The sequence below is a fragment of the Panthera uncia genome (assembly GCF_023721935.1).
Source record: "Panthera uncia isolate 11264 chromosome C1 unlocalized genomic scaffold, Puncia_PCG_1.0 HiC_scaffold_4, whole genome shotgun sequence".
Classification (NCBI taxonomy): domain Eukaryota; kingdom Metazoa; phylum Chordata; class Mammalia; order Carnivora; family Felidae; genus Panthera; species Panthera uncia.
The window spans coordinates 50,440,461-50,463,029 of NW_026057585.1; the positions used below are offsets into that span (position 1 = coordinate 50,440,461).

Below are 22,569 nucleotides of genomic sequence, written 5' to 3' on the forward strand. Positions count from 1 at the left end.
TGCACACCCCAAGTATGTCTTTGGAATCCCACTTAACAATTCAAGACCTAACTCAGATGTCACTCATAATTTCTCTGTTCAAACCTCTCAGCCAAAGTCATCTTAATACAACTCTCATTTCATCTTCTGTGTACTTCTTTTGAGGCAAATACAATTTTGTACTTGCATTATAATCATATACACGTTTTATTTCTTTTATTAGACTATAAGTTCCTTAGGGTCTATATCTGATTCATATTGTATCTTTGCCAGTGTTTAGCACAGGGCCTTATGTATAGCAAGTGTTCTATAAATAACTAGAATGAATGGAAGAAATGTATTTGGTTTAGGTTGGAATTACCATCATTTCAAGAATGAAATCCTGTCATTTGCAGCAACGTGGATAGAACTGGAGGGTATTATGCTAAGTGAAATAAGTCAGAGAAAGATACATATCATATGTTTTTACTCATGTGGAACTTGCGAAAGTTAACAGAAGACCATGGGAGAAGAGAAGGAGAAAAAATAGTTACAGAAAGGGAGGGAGGCAAACCATGAGACCCTTAAATACAGAGAACAAACAGGGTTGATGGGGTGGGGGAGGAGGGCGGGAAAGAGGGGAAAATGGGTGATGGCTATTGATGAGGGCACTTGAGATGAGCACTGGGTGTTGTATGGTTGTATGTAAGCGGTGAATCACGGGAATCTACCCCCAAAACCAAGAGCACACTGTATACATTGTATGTTAGCCAACTTGACAATAAATTATATTAAAAAAAAATTACCATCATCCCATTAAACTAAGAAGGGGCTAAAACAGAAACTTTTTCACAAGCCACACCTACTTTTATTTTTGTGGTTATTTCATAGTGAGATTTGTGTATATGTAGTATGTTTTAAATGTCATTTGCCTCTGTTTACATGGAAGTGATCATCAGGAGTTCTTTCTACAGATACCAATTGAATGCCTTATATTTTTCAGTTATTGCCCTACATAATGAAGTTACTGGAGTCAAAACAAACTAGGTCCCTGCTTCAGGAAACTCCAGAATGTGCAGCTGTACATAACCATTTGTATTATGACTCTATTTTCAGGTGTAGTGGCTTTCAAAGTGGTTACCTCTTCCCGAAACCTCAAAGTGGTTATCTTCTCTAATTTGCCTCTATTGAAATATCTATTTTCTAATGTAGTTAGAGACATACCACAGATTTTTTTAAGTGTTTGTTTTTCAGAGAGAGAGAGTACGCATGTGCGTGCAAGCAGGGGATGCGTAGAGCGAGAGAGGGGGACAGAGGATCCAATGCAGGATACATGCTGATAGCAGAATGCCAGATGTGGGGCTTGAACTCACAAACCATGAGACCATGACCTGAGGTGAAGTTGGACCCTTAAACCAACTGAGCTACCCAGGTGCCCCTATACCATAAATTTCTAACATAATTGGCTACAGGTACTTCTTTTAATTTCTTTCAAAAAGTGGTCTGTATTTTCTGATTGCCTATCTATCAGGCAGACTGCTAATAGCTGGACCTGAAATTGTGGACATGATAAACACGGTTCCTTCCCATAAAACTTAGAATGTGGAGATTTGGGGGGGTCACTGATAATGCTCTCATAAGATCCCAGTGACTACCTAATTGATAGATATAACATCATTCACTAATTCCTTTCTATTGGGGTCCTATGGGGAATAAAAGAGGAAGAACTGATTTATGAGTAAGTGTGATATTTCATTATGCGTCTATTCAGTTCGAGATGTCTTATAGATATTTAGCTAGAGCCACCCAGTAGGCTGGTAAACATCTGAGTATGAAGATTGAATGTTTTGAGTTAGATATAATGATTTATTCAACAAATATTTATTAAGCAGCTACTGTGTGTTGAGTACTATTGTAGGCATTAGGGATATAGCAGAGAACAAAACAGACCCAAATTTTTAAAAAAAAATTTTTTTTTAATTTTTTTATATGAAATTTATTGTCAAATTGGTTTCCATACAACACCCAGTGCTCATCCCAACAGAAGCCCTCCTCAATGCCCATCACCCACTTTCCCCTCCCACCCCCCATCAACCCTCAGTTTAGTCTCAGTTTTTAAGAGTCTCTTATGGTTTGGCTCTCTCCCTAACTCTTTTTTTTCCTTCCCTTCCCCCTCCCCCATGATCTTCTGTTAAGTTTCACAGGATCCACATAAGAGAGAAAACATATGGTATCTCTCTTTCTCTGTATGACTTATTTCACTTAGCATAACACTCTCCAGTTCCATCCACATTGTTACAAAAGGCCATATTTCATTCTTTCTCATTGCCAAGTAGTATTCCATTGTGTATATAAACCACAATTTATCCATTCATAGGCTCTTCCCATAATTTGGCTATTGTTGAAAGTGCTGCTATAAACATTGGGGTACAAGTGCCCCTATGCATCAGCACTCCTGTAGCCCTTGGGTAAATTCCTAGCAGTGTTATTGCTGGGTCATAGGGTAGATCTATTTTTAATTTTTTGAGGAACCTCCACACTGTTTTCCAGAGCGGCTGCACCAGTTTGCATTCCCACCAACAGTACAAGAGGGTTCCCGTTTCTCCACATCCTTGCCAGCATCTATAGTCTCCTGATTTGTTCATTTTAGCCACTCTGACTGGCGTGAGGTGGTATCTTAGTGTGGTTTTGATTTGTATTTCCCTGAAGAGGAGTGACATTGAGCATCTTTTCATGTGCCTGTTGGCCATCCGGATGTCTTCGTTAGAGAAGTGTCTATTCATGTTTTCTGCCCATTTCTTCACTGGATTATTTGTTTTTTGGGTGTGGAGTTTGGTGAGTTCTTTATAGATTTTGGATACTAGCCTTTCGTCTGATATGTCATTTGCAAATATCTTTTCCCATTCCGTTGGTTGCCTTTTAGTTTTGTTGATTGTTTCCTTTGCTGTGCAGAAGCTTTTTATCTTCATGAGGTCCCAATAGTTCATTTTTGCTTTTAATTCCCTTGCCTTTGGAGATGTGTCAAGTAAAAAATTGCTGCGGCTGAGGTCAGAGAGGTTTTCTCCTGTTTTCTCCTCTAGGGTTTTGATGGTTTTCTGTCTCACATTCAGGTCCTTTATCCATTTTGAGTTTATTTTTGTGAATGGTGTAAGAAAGTGGTCTAGTTTCATTCTTCTGCATGTTGCTGCCCAGTTCTCCGAGCACCATTTGTTAAAGAGACCGTCTTGGGGCGCCTGGGTGGCTCAGTTGGTTAAGTAGCCGACTTCGGCTCAGGTCATGATCTCGCGGTCCGTGAGTTCGAGCCCCGCGTCAGGCTCTGTGCTGACAGCTCAGAGCCTGGAGCCTGTTTCAGATTCTGTGTCTCCCTCTCTCTGACCCTCCCCCATTCATGCTCTGTCTCTCTCTGTCTCAAAAATAAATAAACATTAAAAAATTAAAAAAAAAAAAAAAAGAGACCATCTTTTTTCCATTGGATATTCTTTCCTGCTTTGTCAAAGATTAGTTGGCCATACTTTTGTGGGTCCAATTCTGGAGTCTCTATACTATTCCATTGGTCTATGTGTCTGTTTTTGTGCCAATACCGTGCCCATGCTGTCTTGATGATTATAGCTTTGTAGTAGAGGCTAAAGTCTGGGATTGTGATGCCTCCCACTTTGGTCTTCTTCTTCAATATTACTTTGGCTATTTGGGGTCTCTTGTGGTTCCATACAAATTTTAGGATTGCTTGTTCTAGCTTCGAGAAGAATGCTGGTGCCATTTTTAATTTTTTTTTAAAAATCTTTATTTATTTTTGAGAGAGAGAGAAAGACAGAGCACAAGCAGAGGAGGAACACAGAGAGAGGGAGACACAGAATCTGAAGCAGGCTCCAGGCTTTGAGCTGTCAGCACAGAGCCCAACGCGGGGCTTGAACTCATGAACTGTGAGATCATGACCTGAGTCAAAGTCAGATGCTTAGCCAACTGAGCCACCCAGGTGCCCCTGAACAAACCCAAATTTTTACCCCCATGGAACTTAAATTCTATGGAGTGGGGAGACAGCTAATTCATAAGATACATAAGTAAAAGATGCATTATGTTGTATAAGTCCTATGGAGAAAAGTAAAGCAAGGGGATATGAAATATTTAAGAGGAGGAGTATTTGACATTTTAGATAGAGGAGCCAGGGAAGGTCACACTAAGAAGGTGATTTTAAGTAAAGAACTTCGAAGAAAGGATGCTAAACATGTTTATTTATTGGGAAAAGCGTTTCAGGTAAAGAGGATAGCAAGGACAAAGGCTCTGATAAGGAAATACGCCTGCCAATATCAAGGATGCCAGTGTGACGAGAGTAAAGTATACAAGGGAGAGAATATTGAACATAAAGTCAGAGACCTAACTGGATGCATGTAGGACTTTTTAGGTCATAGTGAGGTCTTAGGCCTTTACTCTGAATGAGATGGTAAATAAATGGAGGGTTTTAAGTAGAGCAGTGACATGATCTAATTTGTGTTTTAAGGGATCACTCTGGTTGCCATGTGGTGAATGGACTTCAAGGGACTGATGTTAAGCAAGAAGATGAGTTAGAAGGCTACTGCAACAATCCAAGAGAGATAGGATAGTTATTTGTACCAGGATGGTGGCAACAAGGAAGATAACAAAATGGTTGAATTTGGGATATATTTTGAAGTTTTTCACCTGAGCAACTGAAAGAATCACATTATCTTTGACAAAAAGGGAGGGAGACTGCAAGAGAAGTAGGTTTGTTGGACAGGGTGAGGGCGAGATTGTCAGAAGCTCAATTTTGGACATGCTAATTTTGAGTCTGAGATGTCAAGTAAGGAGATGGGTATATAGGTCTAGGGTTCAGAGGATATAGGTACAGTTAGAGATATATATTTGGGAGTCATTATCATATAGATGGTTTATAAATCATGCATTGGATGAGTTCACCTAGGCTATGAGTATAGACAGAAATAGGAAGAGCCCAAGGATGAACACTGCAGAAAAAGTAGAAGGAAAACCGGATAAGGAAAGTGTCCTGCAATCCAAGTTAAAAAAAAAAAAAAAGTCAAAGAACAAAGAAGGAGCAGTGTAAATTTTGCTGGAAAGTAAGATGAGAACATTGGCATTAATATTGTGGAAGTGATTGGACCTCAGTAAGAGTTCTTTTGGTGGAATAAGGGCTAAAACCTGACTGGATCAGGTTCAAGAGAGTATAAACGGAGGGATATTAGAAACCAAAAGTATAGGGGTGCCTGGGTGGGTCAGTCAGTTGAGCTTCCCACTCTTGATCTCAGCTTGGGACATGGTCCCGGGGTTGTGGGATCAAGCCCTGCATCAGGCTCTGCACAGAGTGTGGAGGCTGCTTAAGATTCTCTCTCTTTCTGCCCCTCTCCCCTACTCACACGTGCTCTGTGTCTCTCTCTCTCAAATAAATGAATACATTAATTAATTAATTAATTACTTTATTAAAAAAAGAGAAACAGTAAGTACAGATTGTTCTTTCAAAGGAGTTGCTATAATTAAAGGAAAGATGAATGAATGGTAACTGGAGAGGTAGATGGAATCAAGAGAAATTTTTTAAGATAAGAAAACAATAGCATGTTTACATGCTGAAAGGAATAATCCAATAGACTGACAAAAGTTTATGATGCATGAGAGAATTACTAGAGCAATGTCCTTGAATAGGCAGGAAGAAATGGAATTTAGTACAGGAGTAGAGAAATTGTCCTAAGCTGGAATCATGGGTAATTTGTCCAGAGTAGGAAGAGAAAAATAGAGAATGTAGACATAGATATAGACAGGTGCATAGTTGTGACCGTGACAATATTTGAAAGTTACCTGATTAGCTCATTTTTCTCATTTAATAAGCTGAAAGTAAAGATGGGAGAGGAAATCTTGATATTCAAGGAGAGAGAAGTATGAAATAGTGACCTCAGAAGGTGTACTAAAAAGTGAACCAAAAAAAAGATGCAGTATGATTGCTGGCACATTAAGGGCACACTTTTTTTTTTTTTCCATCTGGAAGTACTTTATTTTTTTAATTTTATTGTTTTTAATTTACATCCAAATTAGTTAGCATATAGTGGAACAATGATTTCAGGAGTAGATTCCTTAATGCTCCTTACCCATTTAGCCCATCCCCCCTCCCACAACCCCTCCAGTAACCCTCTGTTTGTTGTCTGTATTTAAGAGTCTCTTATATTTTGTCCCCCTCCCTGTTTTTCTGTTATTTTTGTTTCCCTTCCCTTATGTTCATCTGTCTTATCTCTTAAAGTCCTCATATAAGTGAAGTCATATGATACTTGTCTTTCTCTGGCTAATTTTACTTACCATAATACCCTCCAGTTCCATCCATGTAGTTGCAAATGTCAAGATTTCATTCTTCTTAATCGCCAAGTAATACTCCATATATATATACCACATTTCTATCCATTCATCCATCGATGGACATTTCGGCTCTTTCCATACTTTGGCTATTGTTGATAGTGCTGCTATAAACATGGGGGTGCATGTGTCCCTTCAAAACAGCACACCTGTATCCCTTGGATAAATGCCTCGTAGTATAATTGCTGGGTCGTAGGGTAGTTCTATTTTTAGTTTTTTGAGGAACCTCCATACTGTTTTCCAGAGTGGCTACACCAGCTTGCATTCCCACCAACAATGCAAAAGAGACCCTCTTTCTCTGCATCCTCGCCAACATCTGTTGTTGCCTGAGTTGTTAATGTTAGCCATTCTGACAGGTGTGAGGTGATATCTCATTGTGGTTTTTATTTGTATTTCCCTGATGAGTGATATTGAGCATTTTTCACATGTCAGTTGGCCATCTGGATGTCTTCTTTGGAGAAGTGTCTATTCATGTCTTTTGCCCATTTCTTCATTCGATTATTTGTTTTTTGGGTGTTGAGTTTGATAAGTTCTTTATAGATTTTGGATACTAACTCTTTATCTGATATGTCGTTTGCAAATATCTTCTCCCATTCTGCCGGTTGCCTTTTAGTTTTGCTGATTGTTTCCTTCGCTGTGCAGAAGATTTTATTTTGATGAGGTCCCAGTAGTTCACTTTTGCTTTTGTTTCCCTTGCCTCTGGAGATGTATTGAGTAAGAAGTTGCTGCGGCTGAGATCAAAGAGGTTTTTGCCTGCTTTCTCCTCGAGGATTTTGATGGCTCCCTGTCTTACATTTAGGTCTTTCATCCATTTTGAGTTTATTTTTGTGTGTGGTGTAAGAAAGTGGTCCAGATTCATTCTTCTGCATGTTGCTGTCCAGTTTTCTCGGCACCACTTGCTGAAGAGACTGTCTTTATTCTGTTGGATATTCTTTCCTGATTTGTCAAAGGTTAGTTGGCCATACGTTTGTGGGTCCATTTCTGGGTTCTCTAATTCTGTTCCATTGATCTGAGTGTCTGTTCTTGTGCCAGTACCATACTGTCTTGATGATTACAGCTTTGTAGTATAGCTTGAAGTCCAGGATTGTGATGCCTCCTGCTTTGGTTTTCTTTTTCAAGATTGCTTTGGGTATTCAGGGTCTTTTCTGGTTCCATACAAATTTTAGGATTATTTGTTCTAGCTCTGTGAAGAATTCTGGTGTTATTTTGATAGGGATTGCATTGAATATGTAGCTTGCTTTGGGTAGTATTGACATTTTAACAATATTTGTTCTTCCTATCCAGGATCATGTAATCTTTTTCCATTTTTTTGTGTCTTCTTCAATTTCTTTCATAAGCTTTCTATAGTTTTCAGTGTATAGATTTTTCACTTCTTTCATTAGATTTATTCCTAGGTATTTTATGGTTTTTTGTGCAACTGTAAATGGGATCGACTCCTTGATTTCTCTTTCTGTTGTTTCATTGTTGGTGAATAGAATGCACCGATTTCTGTGCATTGATTTTATATCTGGTAACTTTGCTGAATTCATGATTCAGTTTTAGCAGTTTTTTGGTGGAATCTTTTGGCTTTTCCATATAGAGTATCATGTTATCTGCAAAGAGTGAAAGTTTGACCTCCTCCTGGCGGATTTGGATGCCTTTTATTTCTTTGTGTTGTCTGATTGCAGAGGCTAAGACTTCCAATACTATGTTGAATAACAGTGGTGAGAGTGGACATCCCTGTCTTGTTCCTGACCTTAGGGGGAAAGCTCTGTTTTTCCCCATTGAGGATGATATTAGCGTTGGGTGTCTCATGTGTGGCTTTTATGATCTCAAGGTATGATCCTTCTATCACTACTTTCTTGAGTGTTTTTATCAAGAAAGCATGCTGTATTTTGTCAAATACTTTCTCTGCATCTATTGAGAGGATCATATGGTTCTTGTGCTTTTATTGATGTGATGAATCATGTTAATTGTTTTGTGGATATTGAGCTAGCCCTGCATCCCAGGTATAAATCCCACTTGGTTGTGGTGAATAATTTTTTTAATGTATTGTTTGATCGGTTGGCTAATATCTTATTGAGGATTTTTGCATCCATGTTTGTCAGGGAAATTGGTCTATAGTTCTTTTTTTTAGTGGGGTCTCTGTCTAGTTTTGGAATCGAGGTAATCCTGGCCTTGAAAGAGTTTGGAAGTTTTCCTTCCATTTCTATTTTTTGGAACAGCTTCAAGAGAATAGGTGTGGGGCGCCTGGGTGGCGCAGTCGGTTAAGCGTCCGACTTCAGCCAGGTCACGATCTCACGGTCCGTGAGTTCGAGCCCCGCGTCAGGCTCTGGGCTGATGGCTCGGAGCCTGGAGCCTGTTTCCGATTCTGTGTCTCCCTCTCTCTCTGCCCCTCCCCCGTTCATGCTCTGTCTCTCTCTGTCCCAAAAATAAATAAAAAACGTTGAAAAAAAAATTAAAAAAAAAAAAAAAGAGAATAGGTGTTAACTCTTCCTTAAATGTTTGGTAGAATTCCCCTAGAAAGCCATCTGGCCCTGGACTCTTGGTTTTTGGGAGATTTTTAATTACTAATTCAATTTCTTTACTGGTTATAGGTCTGTTCAAATTTTCTATTTATTCCTGTTTCAGTTTTGGTAATGTATATGTTTCTAGGAATTTGTCAATTTCTTTCAGATTGCCAATTTTATTGGCATATAATTGCTCATAATATTCTCTTATTATTGTTTTTATTTCTGTGTTGGTTGTGATCTCTCCTCTTTCATTCTTGATTTTATTTATTTGGGTCCTTTCCTTTTTCTTTTTGATCAAACTGGCTAGTGGTTTAGCAATTTTTAATTCTTTCAAAGAACCAGCTTCTGTTTTCATTGATCTGTTCTACTGGGTTTTTTTTTTGTTTGTTTATTTCGATAGCATTAATTTCTGCTCTAATCTTTATTATTTCCTGTCTTCTGCTGGTTTTGGGTTTTATTTGCTGTTCTTTTTCCAGCTCTTTAAGGCGTAATGTTAGGTTGTGTATCTGAGAGCTTTCTTTCTTCTTTAGGAAGCCCTGGATTGCTATGTACTTTCCTCTTATGACTGTCTTTGCTGCGTCCCAGTGGTTTTGGGTTGTGGTGTTATCATTTTCATTGGCTTCCATATACTTTTTAATTTTAAGGACACACTTTAAAGCAAAAATCCATAAAGTGAGACCTGGCATCATACTTGGATGTTTTTTCTCCAGCTTCTTTTAGCTGTACAGGTTCAATTAAAACATAGTGTATTAAAGAAAATTAGAGGTATAGGAAGGTCAACAGATCAGGAAGTGATTGCCATTGAAAAAAATAGTTTATTACTCATAGTGTCCAAGAGGAGAGGGCAGGCAATGCTACAGGGGGCTACATGGGGAAGCAGTGTGGTTAGCCACCAGGCAGAGGGAAAGGGAGAAACTGTGGGCCCATCTCTATTGTGCTTTTGGTAGGAAGGTAGAGTGAGACATGGTGAACAGGCTTAAGCTGGACTAGTTTGAATCATTTCAGTGGGATCTGGAACCTAGGGACCATCCCAAGTTGTCTGGTACCTGGCTATAGGGTGATTAGGGAAGATATATAGTGGCCCACAGTGTGAGAGCCTGATAAGAGAGATGGTTGGGGATAGACTGGTTCGCATTGGAAAATTGTATCCCTGGGAGGGGAAGGAGTGACAAGGAGTCGGGAAACCAAGGTACAGTAACTTGAGCATATCAGTTTGTCCAGAACAAGACATATTGGGCCTATACATTTATGGCAAATGATAAAACATCAGGTTTACCCGAAGCTAGAAACATGGTTGATACACAGGTGCAAGGCTCAACATAAGAAGATGATTGGAATGGATCATAGTTTTGGTTTTGCCAGCAAATACAGTGAATTTAAAAAAGGAAAAGGAAAAGGAAGATGAGAATGTAAGTAAAGATTATAACACAGGCATACCTCATTTTATTGCACTTCACTGTATGGCACTTTGTTGATACTGTGTACTTTACAGATTGAAGGTTTCTGGCAACCCTGTGTTGAGCTTGTCTTACTGGAGCCATTTGTCAAACAACATTTGCTCACTTTTTGGCACTGTGTCACATTTCAGTAATTCTTACAATATTTCAAACTTTTTTATTATTGTATTTCTTATCATGAACCGTATCCATGATTATTACTCACTGAAAGCTCAGATGATAGTTAACATTTTTAGCAATAAAGTATTTTTTTAAAATTTTTCAATGTTTATTTTTTTTTTGAGAGAGAGTGAGAGACAGAGTGCAAGCAGCGTAGGGGCAGAGAGAGAGGGAGACACAGAATCTGAAGCAGGCTCTAAGCTCTGAGCTGTCAGCACAGAGCCTGACGTGGGGCTCGAACTCACAAACCATGAGATCATGACCAGAGCCGAAGTCAGAAGCTTAAATGACTGAGCCACCCAGGCACCCCTGCAATAAAGTATTTTTTAATTAAGATATGTATGTTGTGTTCTTAGACATAATGGTATTGCACATTTAATAGACTATAGTGTAAACATAACTTTTATATGCACTAAGAAACCAAAAAAATTCATTTTACTCACTTTATTGTGATACTTGCTTTATTGTGGTAGCCTGGAACTGAACCTGCAATATCTCCGAGGTATGCCTATAATTAATTATGGCTTATATTTATTAACTGTAAGCTCAGGAGAGAAAGAGATTGCATGAGAGAGATGGGGAAGGGAGTAAACATGGTAGATAGAATCAAGGACTCTAAGGTGACAATGGAGTTGAAGGGAGTTGAATAGAGTTGTTTGAATTTGGGTATTCAGAGGGTGTATAAGCTGGAAAAAAAGGAAGTGATAGTTGACCTTGCCCTTAGCAACGGGATGACCATGTATGACCATGGGAATAAGTAGCTGACATAGCAAGGAGGGCTAGATCATGTATGTGAGAAGGCTTCAAGTTATAAGAGGCCATAACATTAAAAGGATTACCTTCATGGATATTGAAATACTCAAGAATTATGCCAGAAGTAATATTTGAGAGAGAGTCAGTAATTTAGGATATAAAATCTTCAGGGGATGGAAGAAAGGAGGTAGTAGTGGTAATGATAGACTTCCATAAGGAAGTGGAATAGAAGTAGTCATTGAAACTATGGATGTTGGTAAATTTACTCAGGGATATTGTGTGTGTGTGTGTGTGTGTGTGTGTGTATAGAGAGAGAACAAACTAATAACTGGGGTTTGAGCTTAAGTGTAATCTTTAAAAGAGGAAACTAATAAAGGAGAAATAAAATGGGAGGACTAGCTTTTGTAAGGATAGGGCAAAAGGTCAAAGAAAAAGAAAATCCAAGTTGAACATAATGGTAAAAGAGTTATTCAATTAGTGAGTTGTAGATTCTGGATTAAATAGAGAGAGACAAGAAACCTAAAAGGTACAAATTAGTCCAAAATGGAAGGGTCAGGTGGTTAGAGGTCCCAAGGAGGTTGAAAAATAAGAGACAGTGATGTCCCAGAAGAGGGAAGAGTTAACTGTCAGATGCTACAAAGATAAGTACTGAAAAGAGTCCCTTGGATTTGACAAATTGAAGCACTAGGGGATTGTAATGAAAGTAATCTCTATGCGGTAGGCGAGGAGAGGTGGAACTAGATTGCAGTGAATTTTGGAGCCAATAAGGAATAAGGAAGTAGACAGTATTATTTACTAATATTTGAAGAGTTAGACTATGAAAGGAAGCGTAGATAAAGTAACAGAGGAAGACACAGCTAAAGGAAGGATTTTTTAGTTGGGGGATGAATGGAGCATAATTATATGTTCAAGGGGAAAAGAGGAAATAATATGTAGTGGATAAGGAATTATTGATGTACAATAGTCCCTGAGAAAGTAGTAATAGACAGATTTCAGAGCACAAGAAGAAAGATTAGCCTTAGATAAGAATGGCAACTCTTTTACTAAAAGAAGAAAGAAAGAAAGATGTGTTTAGGTGAGTTTGTAGGATATGGAAGAAGAATATAAGACAATGGAGAAATAATTTAAGGAGCTTTTAACCAGATTGTTTGTTCTTATTTTCTTAGAGATGTTGAAGATAAAGTCATTTAGACATTGAAGGAGGGAGGATAGAGTAAAATACTTTAAGACAATGTAAATTTGAAATATTGCATGAATTCATTGCAGGAATTCATTTATTTAAAAAATACTTCTTTAGAGACCACGATATCCTGAGTACTGTCGTGGGTTCTAGGAATATAACAATTAACAAGACAAAGATCTTACCCTGAAGATGCTAACATTCTGGTAAGGGAGTAGACAACAACAAAGTGGCAAGTAGTAATAAATGCTATGAAGAAAAATAAAACATGAAAAGTGGATTGATTGTCATTTAAAAATATTTCATTCTTGTCTGATCTTTTATGATTTGAAAAGTAAAATTATTGTTTAAAATGTTTTCTTTGGAAACCTATTTCCTTTTTATAATCTGAGGGAAGATCATCTTTGTTTACTAGAAGAAATCCGTAATACAGAGTACTAGAACAAAGGAATGATAAGGTAGGTTTTTGTGTTAAGGAATTTGCAGAGTATAGAAAAGTGAAATCATATCTTTTTTTTTTTTCTCCAGGATACATTTTGATGTTATCTTCTCTTCTTATTAAAGATTATTATGTAATTGTTCAGGCAGAAACACAATATTCTTCCCAGTTTTTACTCCTCATGCTTCATTCTGCCTATGCAACTGCCCTATACACTCACTTATGCTTCCTATGTGCCAGAGACTTCCTAACTATAATATACAAATTAATCCATTTAATCCTCATAATAATCTGTGAATAGGGTACTGTTAATATCCCCATATTACAGATAAGGAAACTGAGACCAGAAAAATCACTGTAGACTTTGGATCAGACTACCTAGGTTCAGATTTCAACTCTCATAGGAATAGTTCCCTTTAAGCCTCTCTGATTTTAGATAAAATGATATTTATAACAACCTCTTAAGGATTATGAGAAAAAAAGTGATACAATGTATGTAAACATTCTAGAACTATGCTTATACATATTGAACTCTCAAGTAGCTATTATTCTTTCTTGTACCTATGTTCAGATTGTTTCCATGTTTCTAAATGAAAGTCTGATTTTTATTGTTGGTTAATTTTCCTTCAATCATGAATCCTTCGTGTTATGTTATCTTTTCTTGATATAGGAGCACTGGCCCACAGCCAAAGAAGTCTATTAGTTTTATCAGCACAGTAAAAGGAACCCAAACAAAAGGATATAGTGGTGCAAACCAAAGCAGAATGGCTCTGTCAAAAACCTTGACAATTGCACCTGAGATAAAAGCAGAAAAAATGAGTATTTCCACCCCAAGGACAGTCATACAGGTAATATTCTTTAGAATTCTGAGTTTATTTGAAAATGGCATCATAAAGAACTTGACTGAAATGTTAAAAGTAGAAAATATCCTGCTTTGAAGTAATGAACTCACTTCTAATATTGATACATTGATTTTGTTAGAGTCTTTGCCACATGACATATCTTACAGTGTAACATTGGCTGTTGGCTTCTATAATTCATTACTGGTAATAGAAACATTAGGGTGGAGTGAGGAAAGTCTACTCATGACCTTAAGAACTAGTTGATTATAGTGTTAATAATAGCTAACCTAGCTATAATATAGGTAGTAAAGCTAACATCCATTCTTCTTGGTAATGTACTCTAGCAAATATAAATTATCACAAATTGGTTATCTCATTAGAAAATGTTTAACTAAAAGGCACTTGGGTGGCTTAGTTGGTTAAGCCTAGGACTTCAGCTCAGGTCATGATCTCATAAGTTCATAAGTTTGGTTCATAAGTTTGAGCCCCATGTCAGGCTCTGTGCTGACAACTCAGGGCCTGGAGCCTCCTTTGGATCCTGGATCCTCCCTCTCTGCCCCTCCCCTGCTCATGCCCTGGCGCTCTCTCTCTCTCTCTCTCTCTCTCTCTCTCTCTGTTTCTCTCCCTCAAAAATGAATAAATGTTAAAAAAAAAAATAAGAAGAAAACATTTAACTAAGAATTGAATTTTTAAAACTTTTAATCAAAGTATAATATATATACAGAAAAGTATGTAATATATAAATCTGAATGGGCTAGGCAATGATTTTTTTAGATATGACCGAAAAAACACAGTCCATTAAAGATAAAATTGGTAGGGGCGCCTGGGTGGCTCAGTTGGTTAAGTGTCCGACTTCGGCTCAGGTCACGATCTCGTGGTCCGTGAGTTTGAGCCCCGCGTCGGGCTCTGGGCTGATGGCTCGGAGCCTGGAGCCTGCTTCTGATTCTGTGTCTCCCTCTCTCTCTGCCCCTCCCCCGTTCATGCTCTGTCTCTCTCTGTCCCAAAAATAAAATAAAACGTTAAAAAAAAAAATTTTTTTTTTAAATAAAAAAAAATTTAAAAAAAGATAAAATTGGTAAATTGGACTCTATCAAAATTAAAGCTTCTGATCTTTGAAAGAATGCTAAAAGGATGGAAAAAGAAACCATACAATGGGAAAAATTATTTATAAAGCAAACATCTGATACAGTACTTATAACCAAAATATATAAACAATTCTCAAAACAATATTAAGACAACCTCATATTTAAAATGAACAAAACATTTGAGCAAATACTTCAACAAAGTACATATACAGATAGCAAAGGAGCACATCAAATGACAATCTGCATTAGTCATTAGGAAATGCAGATTGAAACTATGAGATACTGTTGTACACCTATTAGAATAGCTAAAATTAAAAGACTGATCATACCAAATGCGGGCAAGTATGTGGAGGAGCAATTCTCATACACTGCTAGTAGGAATGAAAAATGAAAAACCATTTGGCACTTTATTCAATGCTAAATATATACCTACTATATCATCCAGCCATTCCACATCTAGGTATCTACTCAAGAGAAAAGAAAGTATCAGTTTGTATAAAAACTATACACAAATGTTTATAGCAGCTTTGCTTATAATAGCCACACAATGGAAATAAGCTTATATAATTTTAACAAATGGATACTATATTATCTCAGGCTGTCATAACAAAGTATTATAGACTGGATGGCTTATAAACAAAGAAATTTATGTCTCACAGTTCTGGGGCTGGAAGCCCAAGATTAGAATGCCAGCATGGTTGGGTTCTAGTGAGGACCTTCTTCCAGGTTGCAGACTGCTAAATTTTCAAGTTATCCTCAGTATATTCTCAGTGTATTACATGGTGGAAAGTGATTTAGCTAGCTCTGGCCTCTTTTCAGAAGGGTACTAATTCCATTCATGAGGTCCCAACCTTCATGACCTAATTACCTTTCAGAGGTTCTACCTTCCAATACCATTACATTGGGATTAGGAGACCAATATGAATTTGGGGTGTATACAAACATTAAGTCCATAACAATGATATATTATTATATATACATTATATGTATTATGTGTATATTATACATACATATATACAATACATACATATTATATAGTATTACGATACGTAAAAGCCCATCTCAGGGGCTCAGATCATGACCAGGGCTGAAATCAAGTCAGATACTTAACCAACTGAGCCACACAGGTGCCCCAAAATAAATAAATAAACATTTTTTTAAAAAGTACTTAGAACTAGGGGTGCCTGGGTGGCTCAGTCGGTTAAGCGTCCGACTTTGGCTCAGGTCACGATCTCATGGTCCGTGAGTTCGAGCCCTGCATCCGGCTCTGGGCTGATGGCTCAGAGCCTAGAGCCTGCTTCCGATTCTGTGCCTCCCTCTCTCTCTGCCCCTCCTCCGTTCATGCTCTGTCTCTCTCTGTCTCAAAAATAAATAAACGTTAAAAAAAAATTTAAAAAAAAAGTACTTAGAACTAATAAATTCAGCAAGTTGTAGGATGGAAAATTAACACACAAAAATTAGTCGTGTGTCTATACACTAGCAATGAATAATCCAAAAAAATTAAGAAAAAAGATTTCCATTTACAGCATATCAAAAATAATAAAAATACTTAGGAAGAAACTTAACTAAGAAAGTGAAAAATGTACACCGATAACTACAAAAATTGCTGAAATAAATGAAAGGAGATGATAAATGGGAAAACATCCCTTGTTTATACATTGGAATATTTCTTAAGATGTCAATACCACCCAAAACAAGATACAGATTCAATGCAATCCCTCTCAAATCCTCAATGATATTTTTTTGTGGAAATAAAAAATCTATTTTAAAACTCATATGGAATATTAAGAGACCCCGAATTGCCAAAACAATCTTAAAACAGAACCACAAAGTTGGAGGTCTCACACCTCCTGATTTCAAAACTTACTATGAAACTGTAGTAATCAATGTAGTGTAGTAGTAGCATAAAGACAGACACATAAACCAATAGAAAACAACAGAGGACCCCTACAAATATGTTCAAATGACTTTCAGCAAGGATGCCAATTCTGTGCAATGGGGAAAGGACAGTCTTTTCAACAAAGATGTTAGGAAAATTAGATATCTACATGCAAAAGAATGATGTAGGACTCTTATATACAAAAATAACTCAAAACGTATCAAGCTCTTATAGCTACAACACTAAAATTCTTAGAAGAAAGCATAGGGAAAAACTTTTTGAGACTGGTTTGGCAATGATTTCTTAGATAGAATACCAAAAGCATATACAGCAAAAGAAAAAAATGGATATAATGAACTACATCAAACATTAGAAACCTTTGCATCATAGGACACAACACAATGAAAAGCAACCTATGGGGGGCACCTGGGTGGCTCAGTCGGTTGAGTGGCCGACTTCGGCTCAGGTCACGATCTTGCAGTCCGTGAGTTCGAGCCCCACGTCGGGCTCTGGGCTGACAGCCTGGAGCCTGTCTCGGATTCTGTGTCTCCCTCTCTCTGACCCTCCCCCGTTCATGCTCTGTCTCTCTCTGTCTGAAAAATAAATAAACGTTAAAAAAAAAAAAAAAAGAAAGAAAAGCAACCTATGGGATGAGGAAAATATATTTGAAAATCTGATAAGGGGTTAATATTCAGAATATACAAAGGACTCCTACAACTCAACAACAAATAAGTGGCCCAATTAAAAAATAGACAAAGTACTTGATACTTTTCAAAAGAAGATCTACAAATAGCCAACAGCACTTGAAAAAATGCTCAACATCACTAATCATTAGGAAACTACAGATCAAAACCACAATAAGATATCACCTAAGGCTCATTACCATGGCTAAAAAAAAAAAAAAAAAAAAAAGGAAAAGAACAAATGTTGGTGAATATACTGAGAATTTGGAAACTTTGTGCACTGTTGACAGAAATGTGTAATGGTGTAGTTGCTATGGAAAGCAGTGTTGTGATTCCTCAAAAAATTAAAAATAGACCTATCAGGGGCACCTGGTAGCTCAGTAGGTTGAGTATCTGACTCTTGATTATAACTTAGGTCATGATCCCAAGGTTGTGGGATTGAGCCTATATCAGGCTCTGTGCTGAGTTTGAAGTCTGCTTGAGATGTTCTCTCTCCTCCTTCTAGTTCCTCCCTCCCTCTCAAAAAATTAGAAAATAAAAATACCAATAAATAAAAAATATATGTATAGAATTACCATATGATCCAGTAATTCCACTTCTTGGTCTATATCCAAAAGAATTGAAAGTAGAAGCTTGAACAGATACTTGTACACCTATATTCATAGCAGCATTATTCACAATAGCTAAAAGGTGGAAGCAACCCAAGTTTCCATCAGCAGATGATGAATAAACAAAATTTGATACACACACACACACACACACACACACACACACACTGGAAAATTTTTAGCTTCAAAAAGAAATGAAATTCCAACACATGCTAGGGTATAGATGATCCTTGAATATATTATGTTAATTGAAATAAGCCAGTAACAAAGGGGCAGATACTGTGTGATTCCTCTTATATGAGATACCTAGAGTAGTCAAATTCAGAGGCAGAAAGAATAAGGCTACTGGGAGGAGCATTTTCAATATCAAACATTGACCTCAGAAAATAGTCCCTGAAAGCAGCCACAATTTGATTGGATTAGAGAATTTGTGCCCCAGGGCATTGAAAACAATAGAACAGTCAACTGGCAGTTAGTGAAGTTTAACAGCTGAGTGTGGACTGGGTGAGAGTAGTAGAAAGGGGGCTCCTGGGTGGCTCAGTCTGTTGGGAATTTGACTCTTGATTTTGGCTCAGGTTATGACCCCAGGGTTGTGGAATTGAGCCCTGTGTCATGCTCTGTGCTGAACATGGAGTCTTCTTGATATTTTCTCTCTCTCTCTCTCTCTCTCTCTCTCTCTCTCTCTCAACCCCCCCTCCCTCCTCCCTTACCCCTTTGTCCCTCTCCCCTTCCTCTAAAAATAAAAAATAAATCTTTAAAAAAAGAAGTATAGTAGAGAGCCCTAATAGTACCTTTGTCACTCCAGGATGGTTTGGGGCATACCCAAAGCTATTTGTCCCTGAGAAGCACAATTAACATTGTGTGGGGGTAAGTGGGGTTGGGGGGGGCATACTAGTCCTTCAGCTGCATTAGCAAAGTACCACAAACTATATGACTTAAAACAATAGAAATTCATTGTCTCATAGTTCTGGAGGACAGAAATCTGAAATCAATGTGTTAGCATGAACATGCACTCTCTGAATACGATAAGAACGGATCTGTTTCCCTTCTAGTTCTGGTAGTCATAGAAATTTCTTGGTTTGTAGATCTATCACTCCAATCCTCTGTCTTCATATTGTGTTCTCCCCGTGTGTTTTCATAATGTCTTACCTCTATGTATATCTGTGTCAAAATTTTCCCTTTTTATAAAGACATCAGTCATACTGGATTAGGGCTTACCCTAATGATCTCATCTTAACTTGCTTAAGTCTGCAAAAACCCTATTTTCACAATCTGAGGTACTGGGGGTTAAGACTTCAACATGTCTTTGTGGGGCGACACAGTTCAACCCATTATGGGGAAATAAATCGCACTAAAATAATCCAGGTAATCACTAAACAAATGAACAAGCAAATAGCAATAACAAGTTTTAGAAAGGAAGGAGATATCAGTACCCAGAGAAAAATATGACCCATATTTAAGAAAAAAATACAGGCAATCGAAACTGGGGGAAGAACCAGATGTCAGATTTAACAAAAAGAGATTTAAAAGAAATCACTATAAATGTCTTCATAGAACCAAAGGAACCATGAATAAAGAAGTAAAAGAAGGTCTGATGACCATCACATCCAATAGAAAATATCAATAAAGAGGCTCAACCTCACTGATCAACAGGGAAATACAAATAAAAACTACAATGAGATATCACCTCACACCTGTCAGAATGGCTAAAATCAACAACAAAAGAAACAACTCTTTTTGGCAAGGATGTGGAGAAAGGGCAACCCTCTTGCACTGTTGGTAGGAATGCAAACTGGTATAGCCACTCTAGAAAACAGTATGGAGATTCCTCAAAAAGTTAAAAATAGAGCTTCCCTACAGTCCAGCAATTGCACTGCTAGGTATTTACCCAAAGAACACAAAAATACTAATTCAGAGGGATACATGTACCCAGATGTTTATAGCAGCATTATCTACAATAGCTAAATTATGGAAACAGCCCAAGTGTCCGTTGATTGATGAATGGATAAGGAAGATGTGAGGTATATGTGTGTGTGTGTGTATAAATATATTCATATATATATATGAATTCATACATATTCATATTCATATATGAATTCATATGAATTCATATATATATATGAATATTACTCAGAAATTACTCAGCCGTAAAAAAAAAAAAATAATGAAATCTTGCCATTTGCAATGACATGGTTGGAGCTAGAGAGTATTATGCTAAGTGAAATAAGTCCAGTCAGAGAAAGACAAATACCATATGATTTCACCTGTGAAATTTATGAAACAAAACAAATGACTAAAGGAGGAAAAAAAAGAGAGGGGGGCAAACCAAGAAAGAGTCTCTGAACTATGGAAAACAAACTGATGGTTATCAGAAGGGAGGTGGGTGGGGGAGAGGTTAAATAGGTGATGGGGATTAAGGAGTGTACTTGTAATGAGCACCAGGTATTGTATGGAAGTATTGAATCACTATATTGCACACCTAAAGCTAATATTACACTGTATGTTAACTAACTGGAATTTAAGTAACTTTTTAAAACTGTTGTATATTCAAAAGTTCCTAAGAAAATTGATTTTAAAAGTTCTCATCATAACAAAAAAAAATTTTGTAACTATGTGATGGACGTTAAGTAAACTTATTATTGTAATCATTTTGCAATATACGTATATCAAATCATTATGTTGTACCCTAAAACGATTCTATCTTATGTAACAACTATATCTCAATTAAAAATAAATAAATAAACTAAAATACTGTTTCTGGGTTGCACCAAAAAGGAATTATAAAAACCAAATGGAAATTCTGGAGTTGAGAAAAAAGTACATTAATCAAAATTTTAAAAATTCACTAGAGAAACTAAATAATAGATTTTAACCGTCCGAAGGAAGAATTAGCAAACTTGAGGATAGATCAATAGAGATTATGCAAGCCAAAAACAGAGTGGAAAAAAGAATGAAGAAAAATGAATGGATCCTCTGAGAGGGTAATACCAACCAAAAGCAACAGAATTCAGATTCTTCTCAAATACACATGGAACATTTTCCAGTTTAGCCCCTATGTTAGGCCACAGAATGAGTCTTAATTAATTGAAAAGAAATGAAATCATATCAAGTATCTTTTCCAGCCACAGTATTAGAAAACTAGACGTTAATTACACAAAGAAAACTGGAAAGTTCAACAATATGTGGAGACTAAACAACTTGCTAGTGAATAACTAATGGGTCATAGAAGAAATCAAAAGAGAAATCAAAAAATACCATGAGATGGATGAAAGTGGGAATATACCAACATTTGTGGGATGCAGCAAAAGCAGGTCTAAGAAGGAAGTTCATAGAGATAAATACCTACTTCACAAAACAGAGTCTCAACTTAATTTTACACCTCAAAGAACTAGAAAAAGAACGAATGAAGCCCAAAGTTAACAGAAGGAAAGAATTAACCGATGAGAGCAGAAATGAATGAAACAGAGTTGAAAAGAAAATAGAGAAGGTCAATGAAACTAAAAGCTGTTTTTTTGAAAAGATAAAAAAATTGACAAATGTTTAACTATATTCACCAAGAAAAAAAAGAGAGGAAATTCAAATAAAATTAGGTTCAATGAATAAAATCAGAATGAAAGAGATGTTGCAACTGATACCACAGAAATACAAAAGATCATAAGATAATATTATGAATAAATATATGCCAATAAATTGGACAACCTAGAAGAAATGCATAAGTCTCTAGAAATGAACAACCTATCAAGACTGAAATATAATGAAATAGAAAATCTGAACAGTCCAATTACTACTAACAAGATTGAATTGGCAATCAAAAATCCCCAACAAACAAAAGTCTAGGATCAGACAGCTTCACTGGTGAATTATACCAAACATTCAAAGAATTAATATCAGTCCTTCTCAAACTTTTCCAAAAAGTGGAAGAAGAGAAAACTCTTCCAAACTCTTTATATGAGGCCAGTATTACCCCAATATCAAAACCAAATGACACCACAAGAAAAGAAAAACACCAATATCCCTGATGTTTTAGATACAAAACCCTAAACAAAATATTGGCAAACCAAATTCAACAATATGTTAAAAGGATTATAGATCATGTTCAAGTAGGATTTATTCCGTGGTTGCAAGGATGGTTTAACTTAACACTCACAAATCAGTCAATGTGATATGCCACATCAATGAAATAAAGGATAAAAATCATATGATCATCTCAATAGATGCAGAAAAAGCATTTGACAAAATTCACTATCCATTTATGATAAAAACTCTACAAATCAGGAATAGAGGGAATGTATCTCAACATAATTAGACTGTATATATACTCAATGGTAAAAAGCTGAAAACTTTTTCTCTAAGATCAAGAAAACAATAAGGATGCTCACTCTTGCCACTTTTATTCAACATATTCTGGAGGTCCTACCCAGAGTAATTAGTCAAGAAAAAGAAATAAAATGTATCCAAGTTAGGAAGGAAGAAGTAAAACTGTTACTGTTTATAGATGACGTGATATTATATATAGAAAATCCTAAAGACTCCACCAGAAACTATTAGATTAGTAAATAAATTCAGTAAATTCACAGGATATAAAATTAACATACAGAAATCTGTTGCTTTTCTACACATTAATATCCAGTGCTCAGAGAGAGAAATTAAGAAAACAATCTTACAATT

At 36.7% G+C, this 22,569-nt stretch overlaps 1 protein-coding gene across 1 annotated transcript in view; it reads left to right on the top strand.

The window, feature by feature from the left end:
- The window catches only part of DNAI4 (dynein axonemal intermediate chain 4), a 90,990-nt gene that overhangs the window by 6,151 nt on the left and 62,270 nt on the right, over window positions 1–22,569 (top strand). Inside the window, 1 exon segment of the mRNA XM_049618516.1 lies at window positions 13,475–13,652. Within this exon segment, the coding sequence (XP_049474473.1) occupies window positions 13,475–13,652 (178 nt within the window).